Genomic DNA, 18,456 nt, shown 5'->3' with positions numbered 1-18,456 from the left:
TAATGACAAAACTAGAGATAACATGTCAACAGTGTCCAAGGTCAAGAAACTAGTACAAGTTCAATCATAGATTCAGACAGCTGAATAGAAATTGTATCACTGAAAAGGCAGGGACTGTGTTCGAATTTGAAGAGGTATAGTTTTTATACAAGGCCACCACAAGTATGTACTATGTACACACGAGAACTCAAAGCTGTACTAGGAACCCTGTATCTTCAGCATGTGCGACCAACTGATGATATAGATAAAGTCCATCAACCTTGTGGCTGTTTCCCAAATACGACAACAAATGTGAGGAAAATTCACAATTCAGCAATATAGGCAGTAAGGATCTAGTGGAAGTGGATACTTAGCATTTCAATATCTTGATGAGTGACTAAATGATTAAGCAGCTTGTAGCAGCATATATAAGTCGATAGCCCTTATGTGTCACAATTTTTTAAACTCCCTTATTCGAATAGGCTTCCAATAGAACTTAATTGATGAGCATGGTCCCTATGTTGAAAGTGAACTTGGACAATGTATTATTATTGTAAATTATGCTTTCCATTACAATATTCGTATTTCATTGTACATAACTCATAGGGGAGCTTGCTCAAACTTGATCACCTATCTCTCTACATGTATTTTATTCAATCCTATCTCCTTTATACTTACATGCTTGATCACTCTCTCGGGATTCCTAATCTTGTAATATACATTGCTGTTGTGTGCCTATACCATTGATAATAGACATCTAGACAAAATTAAAAAGAAGAGTAGCACACTGCTGGCCAGTCAAAACACTACCAGATCATTTGTTATGCTCTAAGAGCTCTTCAAAAGTAGCGCCTGTGATTCACTTTCCATACCAAATAAACATAATTTTTTTCATCGTGTTTCCTGTATATGCAGTTGGTCAGTCCCGAGATGATCTTTGCTAAAGGAAACAATAAGCATTCGAAAACTGAAAGAAGATTTAAAGCCAATATGAATCAGAGAGAGCATCAAAGCTGAATAAAAGAATTTGAAACAAAAGCTACAAGAACAAATAACAAATCCCATAAACCTATATAGAAAGACAGCTATTCAAATCTGTGGCCATCTTATCAGATTATATTGGATCAAGAAATGGTTCTCCTTCAGTTCTCGTCACATACATTATACAGAATCAAATAAAAAGAAATAACAATCGGACCTGTCCATGGTGAACGTATAATCCGATTCCTCATGATTAAACCTTTTTGTGTTTCCTTACGTGCCCATTAACATATTTTCTGACGAGAGAGGCCCTTATTTCTAATAATTTCATCCAATGTATAGAAAGTAAATAAAATTCTGATGCTATACCTGTGTAATGGCACCAAAGCTCCCAAGGGTGATGTTTGGGATGAAATAAGGAATTCCCAATTTCACTTTTTTTGGAAGCGCAGCTAGAAAATGTCCAACCTCCTAATAAGATGACACAATTTAAAAATATGTGCAGTAAGTATTATGAAAATCATATGCTAACTTTTAAGGTAAATCTAAAAATGAAAACAATAAACTATGCTTGATTTGAATATGGTTAAAACAAATTGTGATCCAACTGTAAAAAGACATCAAGCTCAAAGAACTGCTTTTACAAAAGATCTATCATAGTGTAAATGCATATCACATTATCACTATTAACTAATACAAAAGCAGGCTCCTATAAAACCATGGGTCCTCAAGTAAGTCCATCTAAGACCCTCCAATCCTATCCAGGATGAAAGGAACCAGAGATGAATCCAAAGGGACTGTCCATGGCCCAACCAATCACAAGACCTAGGATAACTAATATAGACCTCCACATGGTTGTTACAAGGATTTTGACTTATGATCTTGGGCTTACAATGGTGGTGAAATATGTTGCAAATATATATGATCACCTGACTGACATGAGGGGTAATAGGTCCTCTTCCACAGAATTGTAGCTCTAGGCTGCATTAGCCCTTGATTGAGAAAGGCACTAGTCTTCACTCTTGTGTCAATCCATAAAATAATAAAAATAAAAACTCTAAATTTTCATTTTTTATGTTTTCTAGGGTAAATTAGGGTTAGGCTACAGCCAAATCTGCAATTTTCGGCATTATTTACCTTAGACCTTATAGTGCTAGTGTTAGACTTCTCATGCATTCATTTGGAAAATTAAAAATATTATTTAGATGCATTTTTCAGCCATTAATTAGGGCCTAACGTCTAGGGTTTTATTGTTGATTTATGCACTTTCAACAACTGAAAATTGTTGAAATTCTTCTCTTATTTGTTCATTGAATAGCCCCAATTTTCCACATATTTATCATAAATTCTATAGTTATTTTCTCATTGTTGTTATAAAAAAATTGTATGTTGTAAAAGTGTTCATTAAAACCCTAGTTTTATGTTTATAACAGCAAAGCATCATTTCTAGAATGCATGTGTTTGGGTGCCTATTTGAGCCTCTTTAGGTCTAACTAAGCCCTCTATATTTAACCATAGGCACCTTTGAAATCGCTCTCTTGAAAACACACCTTAAAATCACCTGAAACCCTAATATTGCATACTTGTCCTTGGATGAATCTCATAGTAGAATCCTTATGGGGTATTTAACCTAAAATCATATAGGTTAATTCCTAAGATCTACTAGGGAAGCCTCCCCATTGGAGATTGTATCCAACCACAGAAAGCAAGTGAGTAGTTGCTAAGTTGACAGAGGTAACTTTCCCATTGTTCCTCTCAATCTAGGTTGTTTATTGAGCTTTTGCACTAGGGTGCCAGATTTTGCAATAACTTAAACCATGCGATGCATCAGTGTTAGGCTAAGCTAGCCATGAACAATATCCAGCAATGATAGGGACCATCTCATAACCATCAACCATAGCCTCAATGAAACCACAAACTCCTAAGACTCCATCAACCAAGATATGCAACCATGAAGAAGAACCCAAGCCATGACAATCCACCACACAAGCACAAGCACAACTGCCATCCAACCCAATGTTTTAAAAACCGGTATCGTGACCGAACCGGTCCACCTAATGAACCGGGTTTCGAACCGGAACTGATCGAACCGGGACTAGTTAGGGCTAAACGAACCGGTTTAAAAAAATACATTAAATAATTAATTTTTAATGAAAAAAACTATTTTTAAGATTTAAAACCATGATTCCAAGCCATTAGAAACAAAATCTGCAAGGTTTGCTCATCTATATACCATGTAAAGGTGAATATATCAAAATAGCATCGAGTGCAACACATATCCGCAACAAAATACATAATCAATGAGGCTCTAAATTGCCTCTAGAGTCCGAAAACAATGCTCTAAGCTATGGGGTCACTGAACTACTACAAGTCTACATATTAGTGATCAACAACATGATCACTCCTCATCATGATCGAACTCATCACCACTACTAGACAAGAGATCATCAACATGAGCTACATAAATAATATGCCTCCGAGTTTGAGGACTCCTAAAACTCCTCTACAACTTTAGTAGTAGCAAAAATAGACATCAAAACTACAAATCACTGATCAACATGGTGACTCATGAAACTCATCATTGATTCAACGCTACGAGAAATACATAAACATCATCAACAAGAGATACATGAACATCATCTAGCTCAAAGTCTTCAGACTTTGATTGCTCAACCTTATAACATGATAGAAATTGAAAAGGTTTAACATGCCTAACCAATGATTTTGGTTTGAGTGAAGGGTTCATCTCCTCAACCTTATAATGTGGTAGAAAAAGATTAGCATGCCTAACCAGTTGTTTTCCTTTGAGTGAAGGGTGCATTCTTGTTAAGGCCATGGTAGAGGAGTTCAACAATCAGTACCACCAACATCGACAAAGTTCAACAATCAATGCCACCACAATCAAGGTTCTTAAAGGGCTTCATGTTCTTGATCAAATGCCAATCTCATACCCTCACGGATGATAGAATCAAATGGAAACATTGCAAACCCCCAAACCATGAAATCCTGAAAACCATCAAGTCTGTTGAATTTTGAGTGAAATCTAAAATTCTAGTTTCTCCATATGAAATCCAATGAGGTCGAAACCACTCTCAAACATCCTGAGTCATTTCATGGTAATGTTAAAAATTTAAGTAAAAGGATGAAAATGAAAATTAAAGGAAATGTCACTTTTACTTTAAGAATTTAACATTACCATTAATTGCCAACATTGTTAGGGTTGAGATGTGTCAGGAAATGAGAGGGTAGGCATGTTTTTCTTGGAGGGGCTATTTTTGGAGGAAAACAACCCCAAATTTCCCTCAAACCAGCTTCAAAACTCAAAAAAACACATTTTGGGGGGGGTTATAGTTGCCCTGGCAATAAAACAGTTCGTTCCGTCCTAAACCGGCCGATTAGAACTGGTTAGGGAAAAAAAAAGGCGAAATGAGGAGGTGAATCGAGTTTTTCAGCTAGTTTGACCCGGTAGGCTTGCTAACCGGCTGGTTTGACAGGTTGTCGATTACCGGTTACCGGTTACCTAATAGAATTGAGATTCTCCCAACCAAAGATCTCCATGGTGTACAACTGAAGAAGCCTTCTACCAACATACAAGCCTTTTGAAGGCTAGGATCATCATGCCACACTCCAAAAAATTTAGATTATCACATGTGCATCCCTGTGCAATACAGGTGGCAATAGGTACCTTCCCTTCGTTCCTTGGAGTATCAGCATCTTGCCCAAACGAAAGCACATGCTTCATATTAGTCTTCAAGGAGCCATTTAGTTTGCTAAATGGAATGTCCATAGTCTTGGTGGTGACAAACATGGAAAGTACTAGTTAGGCATATAATTCTCCATAAGAGAAAAATTCAAGGATTCAAGGATCACCTTAGATTCTTGATATGATTAGAACACAAAATTACTTTAGGATTTGGGGTTCTCCCATTCTCCAAAGGATTTTGGAAGGATGCAAAAGAGTTGTTGATGCCAGCCTAAGCAGCAAATACCATAATGACCCATATAAAATGCATGTCATATACATGTCCCAGGAATTTTAATATTCTTGCCGAGTAAAACCTTCTTAATCCAAGGTTTAATGCTCTTAATTAAATGCTTAAGCGGAAACGTTTTATTTAACTGTCCAAAGTCTGGACCTTTATAAACCTTTGAGCGAAACCTCATAAATCCTTCATAATCTTTGGTTAATTCTTACTACCCGCACATATTTACCATACCCTTTTAACTCTGATTTCAGTTTAACCCAACATTAACCATAATACATTTATTCCGCTCATTTCTATTATAACTCTTGTATAATAGAAATATTTCATAACCACGTTTAAAACCTTACCTTTCCGCCATTCCACAAACCTTTGCACATATATTGATGCTCTCTTTAGCGCATTGAATCTCTGCTGTCGATCTCATTCCTCAAGCCGATGGTTATCGCATCACCCAATCGCTAACTAGCTTAGCCGATCTCCACCGTTGATCTGTCTCATCCGATCCAACGGCTATCGCGTCGTCCGCTCGCCAACTAGCTTGGTCGATCTCCACCGTTGATCAATTTCGCTCGATCTAATGGCCATCGCAAAATCTCACGCAGATACTTGCACGACCGATATCAGGTCGAGAGCACGCGAGATTTCTAGTTTTCTCGTGCTACGTGTCGGCCGCTAAGGTTAATCGCGTAGAATTTAGAAATGCCATTTACCATTTTGAGGGCGCGCGAGATACTGCTTACCGCTCTTTTCAAGACTGCTCCATCATTTTGCTAGCACGTTAACCTGCACGTACTTTCGGAAGCGATATGCGTCCGATCACTTATTAAACAGACAGTCCAATCACTCTATACCTTAACCTCTTGACTTCATTTTGCGTGACTTAATCCTATTCGTCTATCTCCCTCGCTCTCGTTCGTTGATCTGACTGATCCAACAATTCCTGTACATTGTTACGTTCTTTTGTTTCTTACTATGTAATAGCCCATTCGCTTTCTGCTTGTGTATTTGTTCTCGCCTTACGGTCTTCACTTGTTCTGATCTCGATTTCCACTTTGTTACTTCATTTCTTCGCGCCTTTACGCTTCCTTCATAAATCCTTAGGTTTTAGGAAACCTTACAGCTCTACCTTCGCTGTAACCATTAAGGATTTTCTCCAATACCATTTGTGTGCAAACCATAACACTCCTGTCTGCACTTCTTCTCTCTCGGATTCTTTTTGAATTCCCTGCACACTTGTGCTATGTAAATACTCTGATACTATGCATATTTTATAATTCAATTATACAATACAATCCACACAAACTCAAAAATTACGCTTTTTGTATTAATAAACAAGCATTTACACAAGGATTTCTTTCTCGGCCTGATCTTCTATATCAGTGGCCTTTTGACACTACTTCACTCTATTTGCCCATAGCTCTCTAACTAACTCACTTGCTAACTACTAGCTAGCTAACCCTCTTCTATGCCTTTTAGGCTTACATTTATACAAAAAGTTCTGTAACCCATTTCCTGGTTCAGATCCTTAATCTGTTCATCAAGTCCTAAAATCTCTCAATGATCCCTTGAGGATCTCAACAACTCAACTAAATCCTAAGGATTCTTTTTAATCCCCAAAATCATGAAACCAATTCCTTATCTAGGATTTACAATATTTCAAAATCTCTCAATCCTCACTAATCACTCATGTTCTACATTCGAGAACATTTACAAATATGCCTCACAATACTTAATTAATCCCTATTCTAGTTTCTCTCATTAAAATCACTCAAAACCTTAATAATTACATTAATTTAATACTCAGAAAACCAACTTCCTTGAAAACACATGGCCCCCTATGTCTACTAAAATACAATGATATTTCTGAGCCGAATGCTCCTGCATCAAACTCTCAAGGTTGAAAACATTCATGATCTCCTGATCATGTGTTCTCCTATGTTGATAGAAAACCTCCAAGGTCCCAAACTTTAGTTTGTAGTTGTCTGAATGCTCTGTTCCTTTGCTATTGTTGTATGTTTATAGTCTTCTGTTTCATCTTCCTCTCCTCGTCAATTAGTTTCAAATTCTAATTGATCATTCTCCCTGTTGTTGTCAATCTCCTCCATCTGGACTGCTTCATCATTAACTGCCATAATTCTTCAATCTCTATCTCTAGCACATCCTTGAGTTGGTACATACTCTACCATTTGTTGTTATACTCTGTCCACTCATCTTCAAACTGTTGTTCATTATCTTCTCTTTGAAGTTGTCAGATTCTTACTACCGCCCTTTCATCCTTACCCTCTTGTGATTTTCCAAACAACCTCTGTTCAATATCTGTAAATTTACTTTCAAAAAGTAAATTGTCCTCCAATTCCCCTTGTACTTGATTCCTCTCAAATACATTACTATGTTGTTCATCAATTCCAGCATACTTTCCTTCCTCTTCCATCTTTACTTGGCTACTCATATGTGCCAAATTTTCTCCAGCATCTGCAACAAAACTTGCACTCACAAAACAATTATTAAAATGAAAAACATAAGGCCTCAGTGCCTCTTCTTCCCTTGGCGACATTTCAGTATGTTGATCTGACTTTTCCTTCTCTATCAGCACATCAGTACGCTGATTCAACCCCTTTAAAGAATTCCCTAAAGGACTCTCGAGACTGTCAGCAAATCTCTCTTCCACGCCATCTGCTTCAATGATGTCTTTTTGCTCTTGTCCACTGTAGTGAACTCCTTCCTCTACAATCACACTAGTGAGCTCCTTCCTCTGCAATCACACTGTCATACTCTGAGTTATCCAACAAATATTCCAGCAATTCAATTTCTCTTTGACACTTCATAAGTATTTCATCTTCACTTATAATTCCTGCATTTATACACAATTTATCAATTTGAAAATTACAAGGTTCAACAATCTCAACTGTTGCTTCACATATCAGTTCTTCAGACTGAATCTCATCTCCCTCTTTCACAAGAAATTGTTCCTGTGTTGTAACAGCTTCAAATATCAATGTATTACTAAATTCTTTTTGCTGCAATAATTCACTGCTTTTCTCATTCAAGAGACATTCTCCATCATTCTTTACTTCAGAGTATTTATCTTCTGAAAGATACTCTTCCATACTTTTGACAGCTTCAAAAGACTGCTCATCTTCTGCAAAACCTGTAATCACATCAAAATTATTAGATTCAAATATACAAGGTTTCATATCCTCCTGCTGATCTGAATTTGTCCAACAGTTCAGAAAATCATCAATAATTCCTTCCTCAGCAAAGTAAACTTCTTGCTGTCTTGAATTCGCACAATGGTTCATAAGATCTTTCATAGATCTCCAGTCTTCATCTTCACCTAGAACTTCACCCTGTTCTGCTTCACAAATGGAAACTTCCATTTCCAACTCATCTTCTCTGAGTTTTCCACCAGCCACTTCACTTGCCTCTGTTGTAGCCTTCTCTGTAATTTAGACCACTTCACTGCCTTTTTCCTCAAGACCCAACCTTGTCTTTGGTTTTCCTCTAGTAGCATCCTTAATACATTGAGTTGTTCTTTTAACTCTGCAATCTCCTTGTCAAGCTCCTCTTGACTCATTCTCTTGCCATTTGCCTTGGCATCCTCCTTCTTCACTTTTCTTCTGTTGTGGTCTTCCTCAGAACCTCTGTTATCTCTGTTATGACAAATATAGTCATCTTCTTCTCTATCTTCATGAGTTCCTCACTCACTTACTATGAGTTGCACTAAAGCCTCTGCAACAGCAAGTCCTCCCTGCTGCCACTTACCTCACCAAGCTTTCCTTTGTACTTGGTCTTTTGGCAAGCACTTGGTTCTCTATTCTCTCGAACCTCTTTGAGCACTTCTCTCTGCTCCTTCTAGGCTTCAACTCATCTGCACCTTTTAAGAACACAACTGTCCTCTTTATCCAACCTCTGTTGGAATTCTTCAAGGTTCTGCCACATTCTGCTTTCATTCAGAAACTCTTACCAGCTTCCTTCATCCCTTAGCAATTCTACCCACATCCTCTATGGAATTGCCTTTATGATCTTTCCATGAGTTGCAAAAAAACCTCTGCAATAACAAGTCCTCTTCTTGCTACACATGCCTCACTAAGCTTCTCTCCTCTAAGCTTAGTCTTTCGGCATCTCTCTGGTTCTCTCTTTTGGAACCAATTGAGCACTCCTTGCTCTAGGTTGCTGCAATCTTCTCACCTTCTTATGCCACTACCTTCAAGACCTCTACATGATCTTGTTCTACCATTCACCTGCACTTTGAATGGACTATTCTCTGTTTCTTTTGCATCTGCAATTCTGCTACACTTTATCTTTGTGTGCCTATTGTTTGTCAGATTTAAAATCTGATCTCCTCTTGTTTGTATACATACCTTCAAAACATAACTGTGTTCTAAGTTTCTCAAAGAATTTTTACATGCAGAATTCCTTGTTCAGCTTTGATACCAAATGATGCCAGCCTAAGCCGCAAATACCATAATGATGCATATAAAATGCATGTCATGTACATGTCCCAGGAATTTTAATATTCCTGCCTAGTAAAACCTTCTTAATCCAAGGTTTAATGCTCTTAATTAAATGCTTAAGCGGAAACGTTTTATATAATTGTCCAAAGCCTGGACCTTTATAAACCTTTGAGCGGAACCTTATAAATCCTTCATAATCTTTGGTTAATTCTTATTACCCGCACATATTAACCATACCCTTTTAACTCTGATTTTAGTTTAACCCAACATTAACCATAATACATTTATTCCGCTCATTTCTATTATAACTCTTGTATAATAGAAATATTTCATAACCACATTTAAAACCTTACCTTTCCGCCATTCCACAAACCTTTGCGCATATATCGATGCTCTCTTTAGCGCAGTGAATCTCCGCCGTCGATCTCATTCCTCAATCCGATGGTTATTGCGTCACCCGATTGCTAACTAGCTTAGTCGATCTCCACCATTGATCTGTCTCATCCGATCCAACGGCTATCGCATCGTCCGCTCACCAACTAGCTTGGCCGATCTCCACCGTTGATCAATTCCGCTCGATCCAATGGCCATCCACAATCTCACGCAGATACTTGCACGACCGATATCAGGTCGAGAGCGCGCGAGATTTGTGGTTTTCTCGTGCTACGTGTCGGCTGCTAAGGTTAATCGCGTAGAATTTAGAAATACCATTTACCACTCTGAGGGCGCGCGAGATACTGCTTACCGCTCTTTTCAAGACCGCTCTGTCCTTTTCCTAGCACATTAACCTACGCTTACTTTCGAAAGCGATATGCGTCCGATCACTCATTAAACGAACGGTCCGATCACTCTGTACCTTAACCTCTTAACTTCATTTTGCGCAACTTAATCCTAGTCGTCTATCTCCCTCGCTCTCATTCGTTGATCTCACTGATCCAACAGTTCCTGTACACTATTACGTTCTTTTGTTTCTTACTGTGTAATAGCCCATTCGCTTTTTGCCTGTGTTTTTGTTCTCACCTTATGGTCTTCACTTGTTCTGATCTCGATTTTCACTTTGTTACTTCATTTCTTCGCGCCTTTACGCTTCCTTCATAAATCCTTAGGTTTTAGGAAGCCTTACAGCTCTACCTTCACTATAACCATTAAGGATTTTCTCCAATACCGTTTGTGTGCAAACCATAACACTCATGTCTGCACTTCTTCTCTCTCGGATTCGTTTTGAATTCCCTGCACACTTGTGCTATGCAAATACTATGATACTATGCATATTTTATAATTCGATTATACAATACAATCCACACAAACTCGGAAATTACACTTTCTGTATTAATAAACAAGCATTTACACAAGGATTTCTTTCTCGGCATGATCTTCTATATCAGTAGCCTTTTGACACTACTTCAATCTATCTACCCGTAGCTCTCTAACTAACTCACTTATTAACTCCTAGCTAGCTAACCCTCTTTTATGCCTTTTAGGCTTACATTTATACAAAAGATTCTCTAACCCATTTCCTGGTTCAAATCCTTAATCTGCTCATCAAGTCCTAAAATCTCTCAATGATCCCTTGAGGATCTCAACAACTTAACTAAATCCTAAGGATTCTCTTTAATCCCCAAAATCATGAAACCAATTCCTTAACTAGGATTTACAATATTTCAAAATCTCTCAATCCTCACTAATCACTCATCATCACTCATGTTCTCCTACATTCGAAAACATTTACAAATATGCCTCACAATACTTAATTAATCCCTATTCTAGTTTCTCTCATTAAAATCACTCAAAACCTTAATAATTACATTAATTTAATACTCAGGAAACCAACTTCCTTGAAAACACAAGACCCCCTATGTCTACTAAAATACAATGATATTTTTGAGCCGAATGCTCCTGCATCAGTTGCACCAAATCTTTCCTAGCAATGGTCTAGGCATAGAAGAGGCATTGACCATGCCAACCATTCAAATTGCACTTGGAAGATCCATAATTTAGCTACATTGTGTTGAAGTATTGTAGCTAAGATCAGTCTCCATAATTTGTCTTACCTTTAAAACAATGGCACCAAAAATGTTGCCACCAAAACCCATGAATTGCTGGTCCCATGAATTTCAGCCCCAAAACATAAGGTTAGATTCATGTCAGCCGCAGTGAAGGGAGACACCAATTCAGCACATTCGACTACTATTTATTGACATTTGTCCTCTCCATTTACGCATCCAAAAAAAATTCAGATCATCATCTAAGGCTAATTCGGATTATATGAGGAAAAATTTCGAGGCTTACTAAAGGACGAATCTAAGGTTCTTGAAGGACAAATCTGAGGATTATTAAAGGATGAACCTGAAGATTATTAAAGGATGAATCTAAGGTTCCTGAGGGAAAAATCCGAAGCTCGTGAAGGACGAACCTGAGGCTACTGAAAGGATGAATCTATGGGAAGATTAGAAGGACAAAATTCGAGGCAAACCTAAGTCTATGAGGAAAGCCGATATTTTTTAGGCACAACCGATTGAATTTTTGAGGCTATTAAGGGTTGTATGACCAGGTTTGACATCGGTTTGGTTACTCGCCAGTTTGATTAGATATGAAAGGAAAATTTAAATTGTATTCCTTGTTGAATTGGACAAATTTCTCTACGAAAAGGTTGTTTGGTTTTTCCCCTAGTTTGGGGTTTTCCTAGGATAATATTTGTTGAATGGTGTTGCCAATGATGCCAACGTTGGGTCTTGAACACTCTTAATATTTGTCTAGTTTGCATTAATTAAAGCTTCATATGACAGGAAAACCCTAAAATCCCTTGAGGCTCCAAATAGCCCCGCACTTGTTGAAGATTTTTTAGGACGAAGAATGGTGAATTTGCCTTCATAACCATCACCAACTGATGCCCCTCGTTATGTTGATCCCAACGGTATATGGCTCGCCTTGAGACTCCATACAGTTTGAGAGTTATGTCAAGTCAAAGTTAATGTCCCCTTCACCTGGTCAAAGGCCCCAACAATGTATGATGTGGCAGTGTATCAATGGCAAAAGATCTTCACTAAAAAATAAATAATGTTTTGGCAAAAAGTTGTTTGTGAAGGTTTTCTAAATTTAGTTTTGAAATTAAAAGCACGCGAGGGGTTTTGGCTGCAAAATTTAAGTTAATAGAAAATTCAAATCTCAAGGTTGGCTCTCTTACTAGAAGCCTCTATGGCCTCTACAAAAACGGAGATTCGTGAGCTCTACAATGTATGCTTCTAATGCAAATCTAAATACAAATCAAGTTCTGAGTTTTTCAACGGCACTGTGGAGTAATTGAAGATCCTATGGAGGTCAAGGGTTTCTAGGTTATGATATCATGGCAGATACCAAGCTAAAAAAACACCCTAATGTTCTCTTCCTATCAATAGCATTTTCGGCCCAATCAGCATCAATGTATCCATGTAGCCTCACATCTCTGGCAGAATATCTCAGTCCAAGATTAATCGTCCCATGTAAATATCTCAACACATGCTTAGCAACGACCCAGTGTGCGTGAAGAGGCTCAATCATAAATTGACTCGGAGAGTTAACTACAAAACATATGTCTGGTCAGGCGTTCACAAGGAACATCAGTGCCCCAATCAACTGTTGATACTCAGAGGGATTTGCCAAGTCAGATTCTGCAGCGTCTCCACATAGCTTCTTGAAGTTCATCTCCATCAGTGTGGCCATGGACTTGCATTCTACCATTCCAAATCTTTCCAATTGTTTCACCACATATTTCCCTTGTGAGAGGAAAATTTCACTAGGTCTCTATCACACCCTCTAAGCCTAGGAAGTAGTGCATCAATCCAATTTCTTTCATCTCAAATTCAGAGGACAGATCCCTCTTGCACTCGAGAATCAGAGGCTCTCCACCTGTCAAGAATAAGTCATCAACATATAAAACCAAAATCAGGGGCATATATTGTACAACTTTGAATTAGAGGTTTGAGTCGGCATTTCTTCTTGTAAAACCAAGCTTCATCAGGTAGTTATTGTTTCCCTAAGGGCTTGCTTCAATCCATAGAGAGCCTTCTCATCCTAAACAAGAGTCTTTCGGTCTTGTACTTCAAAACCCTATGGTTGCTCAACATATACTTCTTCCTGGAGTATGCCATGAAGAAATGTGGTCTTCACATCCATTTGGTGAAGAGTCCATCCTTGACTAGCAGCAAGAGCAACAATAGATCGAATAGTAGTGTAGCAGGCAACCAGTGCAAAGATGTCATCATAATCTTCTCCCTCTTTCTTGTTAGTTTTTGTAGCATCGGATGGTGTTCTAGTCTCAAGACTTTGTGGAGAGGCTAAAGCCTAAAACAGATGAGTTCTCCAAGAAATCGTTTCTGGAAATTCCACCTAGAGATGGCTCAATTAAATTAAATGACCATAATTAAAAATTACCTAAGTAGGAAAAGTGGTTAATTAATAGTAATTAATTGAGAAAGGTGAGAATTCTCTAGAAACTCACATGGATCGACTTGGAGATGATCTCAGCCATCGATTAAGTTTTAATCTTGGTCGTTAGAGTCCCACCTGGAGATTATAAGTAGAGGTCGATGGGTAGATGGAGAACACACCAGTGCAAACACTCAGTTGCCTAGGCAATTCAAATTCCTAGTTGCAGGAGTGATCCCGCAATGGAGATCGAGCCAAGAGGCGAAGATGTCAAGAGAGGTCAACAATGATCCGGAGGAAGTTTTCCAGTTCTTGAGTGTTAGAAAGACGAGGCCAAAAATTTTCTCGAAGAAGCAGCAGAGGGACTACGTAGTTGCTTCAGCAGAGCAATTCAATTTGGCTTAAGGGGAGGACGTTTTCAGTTCTAGAGGTCGGGAGGATTTTCCAGAGGGTCGGAGAAGCATTTTCCCAATCAGCAGCAGGCAAGGCGGCTTGATTTGTAGGTGTTTTGGGCTGAGCATGAGAGGGTCTACGCTAAGGTGACGCAGAGCCTACATAGAGCAAGGTAGACGGCTTGCTTTTAAAAGGCAATCAGGTGTCGTGATTGTTCGGGGAGAGGGTAAAATCCCTCAGCATATTTTTCCAATATTTCTCTTAGGTAGAATCACCAGTGGCTGCAACCGGTTTTCCCACATTACGTTTTTCCGAGGACATTTGTCCAAAAATAATGGTGTCATTTTTATGTGCGCTAGCATTTCTCAGTTTCCAACGCTTTTATTTTCCGCAGTATTTTATTTGTGAAGATTGCAGTGTGATTAATTTGTTGTTGTCATAGCAATAAACTGCATAATTAATTTGACAGTTAGAAGAATTAATTCCAGTTGCTGCAATAAAAATTTCTTAGAAATTTACACATTTATGGGAGAAGCCCCTAGCCACAAACCTCACCTTATATTTCTTGATACTTCCATCTGCTCCATGCTTGATCTTGTACAGTCATTTAGAAGTCACAACATACTTCCCTTTAAGCCTCAGAACTATTTCCCACACATCATTCTTCATTATAGATTCATATTCTTCTGCCATGGCATCCTTCCAGACCTGTTCTTTCACTACTTCTTGAAAGGTGGGAGGCTCAGCCTATATGATGGTGCTCATAACTACAACATAACCCTGGTATCGGCATGGCTTCTTACTTTCTTTGAAGGTTCCTCTGGCAGCGACATGTCTTTCAGCGTCTTGTAAGGTATCACGAAGCCATAATAGTCTCTTCTTGGCAAGAGGATCACATGGAAGAGGATCTGAGGGATCCATGGGTTCCAAAGGATCATCAGCGACATCAGTGTCAGGTTCAAGCACAGAGAGACCTTCTAGTAGGTCCATGCCATTATCCCTCTTCCCAACATAGGGAGGAGGAGGAGGAGTGTCCCTTGCTTTTCCAAGGGCAGCATCTTCATCGCAAGTCACATCCTCGCTAAGCTCGATATCTTTGACCAGGCACATATATTCTAAAAGCTTTAGAATTTTCAAAATATCCAACAAACGTACCTTTCTTCCCTAAAGGTTCCAGCTTGCTCCTCTTATCTTTAGACACATGAAAGTATACGGGGTAGCCAAAGATCCTCAAGTGTCCAACATCGGGCTTTACATCTGTGAACACTTCTTCGCGGGTCTTGTCACCCAAGGCTTGATGCGGAGTCACGTTTTGAACATAGACCTATGAAGAAGTGTTCACATATGTAAAGCCCGATGTTGGACCACAATTTTTGTAGCTTCACCCCACAGAAACTTCAACAACTTTTGATCATGTAGCATGGCTCGTGCAACTTCCATGATGGTCATGTTCTTTCTTTAAGCCACTCCATTTTGTTGAGAGTTGTAAGGTACAATAGTCTCCTTCTTAATCCCAGCTTTCTTGCAAAAGTCAATGAACTCGTTTGAATTCAATTCTCCACCATTATCAGACCTGAAATCTTTGATTCTCTTCCCTAAATGATTTTCTATTAGAGCCTTGAAGTCCTTGAAGTACTTAAACTTTTAACATTACCATGAAATGACTCAAGATGTTTAAGAGTTGTTTTGACCTCGTTAGATTTCATATGGAGAAACTAGAATTTTATATCTCACTCAAAATCCAACAAAGTTAATGGTTTCAAGATTTCGAGATTTGGGGGATTGTAATGTTTCCATTTGATTATGTCATGTGTGAGGGTATGAGATTAGCACTTGATCAAAAGCATGAAGCCCTTTAAGTACCATGATATTGGTGGTGACATAGATTTTTGAACTTCGTTGACGTTGGTGGTGTCATTGATTGTTGAACTTCGTTGATGTTGGTGGTATTGCTTGTTGAACTTTTCTACCATGGCCTTAACAAAAATGTAGCCTTCACTCAAAGGAAAATAATTGGTTAGACATGTTAAGCTTTTTCTACCATACTATAAGGTTGAGGAGATGAACCCTTCAATCAAACCAAAATCATTGGTTAGTCATGTTAAACTTTTTCAAATTCTACCATACTATAAGGTTGGACAATCCATGTTTGAAGAATTTGAGCTGGATGATGTTTATGTAGCTCTTATTGATGATCCCATTTCTAGTAGTGTTGAATCAATGATCAGTTTGATGAGTGATCACGTTGATCAGTGATTTGTAATTTTGATGTCCAATTTGTTGCTACTATTACTACTAAGGTTGCAAAGGAATCTAAGGAATCTTCAAAGTCTACGCCAAATGGTGTTTATGTAGCTCTTGTTGATGATCCCATGTCTAATACTGGTGATAAGTTTAATCATGATGAGGAGTGATCATGTTGATCATTGATATGTAGAATTGTAGTAGGCCAGTGGCCCCATAGCTTGTAGCATTGTTTTTGGACTCTATAGGCCATTTAGAGCCTCATTGATTATGTTTTTTGTTGTTGATATGTACTGCACTCGGAGCCATTTTGATATATTCACCTTTACATGGTATATAGATGAGCAAACCTTACATATTTTGTCTCTATTGATTTGGAATCATGGTTTTAAATCTTAAAAATAGTCTTTTTCATTAAAAATTAATTATTTCATGTATTTTATTAGAGATTGATTCATTGAGATATGACTAGTTTGGTTTTTCCAGTTCCGGTTCAAAAATTGGTTCGATAGGTGGATCGATCTGGTCATCGGTTCCAGTTTTGAATACTATGGGTTAAGTAGCCCTTTTGACAAGCTCAAAGTGGTCTCCTCTAGAAAAACGCTCTCCATGGAATGTGGCATTAAAGCCTAAGTTTTGGTTGAAAAGAAATTTTCTAAGAAGACGTTGAGCATAGGAGGTACTTTTGAATTTATCAAGGTGTATTTTAAGGATGGAAGAGTATCTCACGGGATTATGTTTGGACGTCCCATGTAATAAGGAAGTTTTTGAGGAAATCATTCCACATTTCAGAAGTTAGTTGGGTCAAAGAAGAATCCTTCAAGAGATAGTCCAACTTTTAAGAATCGGTTATCCATTGGAGGATGACCCATTTACCTTCATCAAACGCTCAGCATGATGAGGTAGCACCAAGGTAGGTTTAGAAACTATTTCATGGAGAAGGAACATCTAGCCTTCAAGGGGACTTTTCAACTCCCTAAATTGTGGATCTGAAATAGTTTATTATATTGCTTTATCTTGGAGTAAAAAGTGGATCTAGCATCCATCATTTGTTAGAATATTGCAGATTGGTTAATGATATGGTTTTTAAAATTGTTTTTCTTGGAGAAAAGCATGGACCTAAAGTTGCCAAGCCTATTTTAATATTATTATTGATGAGATTAGTGGATCTAGAAAGTAATTACATATTTTATATTTCTTGTTAGAGGAAAAAGTGGATCTAGAATCCACTAATATTATTTGATTTTAAGAAGTTGAGCTAGAGACTTTAATTAACGAGTAGCTCCCTCATTTGTTTCTCAAGAATGGATTTGTGGGAGAGCTCCTCACTTGCGCCTTGTTACCCACCACCTATGGGTAGTGTAGATAGGAGAAAAAATTTCTCCTAGATGGTCCTCAGTAGCAACCAGCGGCTCCTTGCAGCGACCAGATAGCTCAATGTAATATTCCTAATTAGCCATGGCTAATTGGAATATTCAATTTTGTTCAATTTTTGCCTTCTATAGTTATTTGTAAATAAAAAATGAGGAAGGGGGACATAACTCACTTTAGAATAAAAAGTCACTTCCTAGGTAGCACAACGTTGTGACTTAAAGGGGAGCCAAGGCGGGCAAAAGGGGGGACGCAGAAATGGAGCCCACGCAGACACATGTAGAGATTACACAGGAGGGAAGAACACGTGGCAAGAGGAGAAGCACGCAGGAGGAGGTGAGCCTAGGGATTGTGAGAGGTAGAGGCTATAAAATAGAGAGGAGCCCCCTCATTTTGGATCATTCAGTTATGTGCATTTTGAGCTAGTCGTTTCGACTTCTGAGCACGCTGGCTATTTAGCTAGTCTGCAGCACTGTTTAGTGCATTGAGTGTCTCCGTTCGGAGATCTCACCCTTAGCCCCGGGGGACTTCAAGTGCCTGCTCGGGCAAGGTATTTCCTTTGGTGTTTCAGCAGTAGTTTCATCAGCATTCCAGCAGCAGTTTTAGCAGCGTTTTGGAGGACTGCACAGCACTGAGAGAGGGAC

The 18,456-nt window shown here is 38.5% G+C and overlaps 1 protein-coding gene across 3 annotated transcripts in view; it reads right to left on the bottom strand.

The window, feature by feature from the left end:
* Positions 1-18,456, bottom strand: part of LOC149181620 (putative zinc metalloprotease EGY1, chloroplastic) — a 387,966-nt gene that overhangs the window by 260,392 nt on the left and 109,118 nt on the right. For all 3 annotated transcript variants that reach the window (XM_089416656.1, XM_089416654.1, XM_089416657.1), the window contains one exon: positions 1,330-1,431. In XM_089416656.1, coding sequence (XP_089272782.1) covers positions 1,330-1,431 — 102 coding nt within the window. The remainder of the gene's footprint in view (positions 1-1,329; positions 1,432-18,456) is intronic.

Source organism: Pinus tabuliformis, chromosome 3_2 (genome assembly GCF_031772625.1).
Source record: "Pinus tabuliformis cultivar Carrire ecotype Pingquan chromosome 3_2, CPIR1, whole genome shotgun sequence".
Taxonomy (NCBI): domain Eukaryota; kingdom Viridiplantae; phylum Streptophyta; class Pinopsida; order Pinales; family Pinaceae; genus Pinus; species Pinus tabuliformis.
The sequence above is the reverse complement of the archived record's forward strand: the minus strand, read 5'-3'. Positions and strand labels throughout refer to the sequence as shown.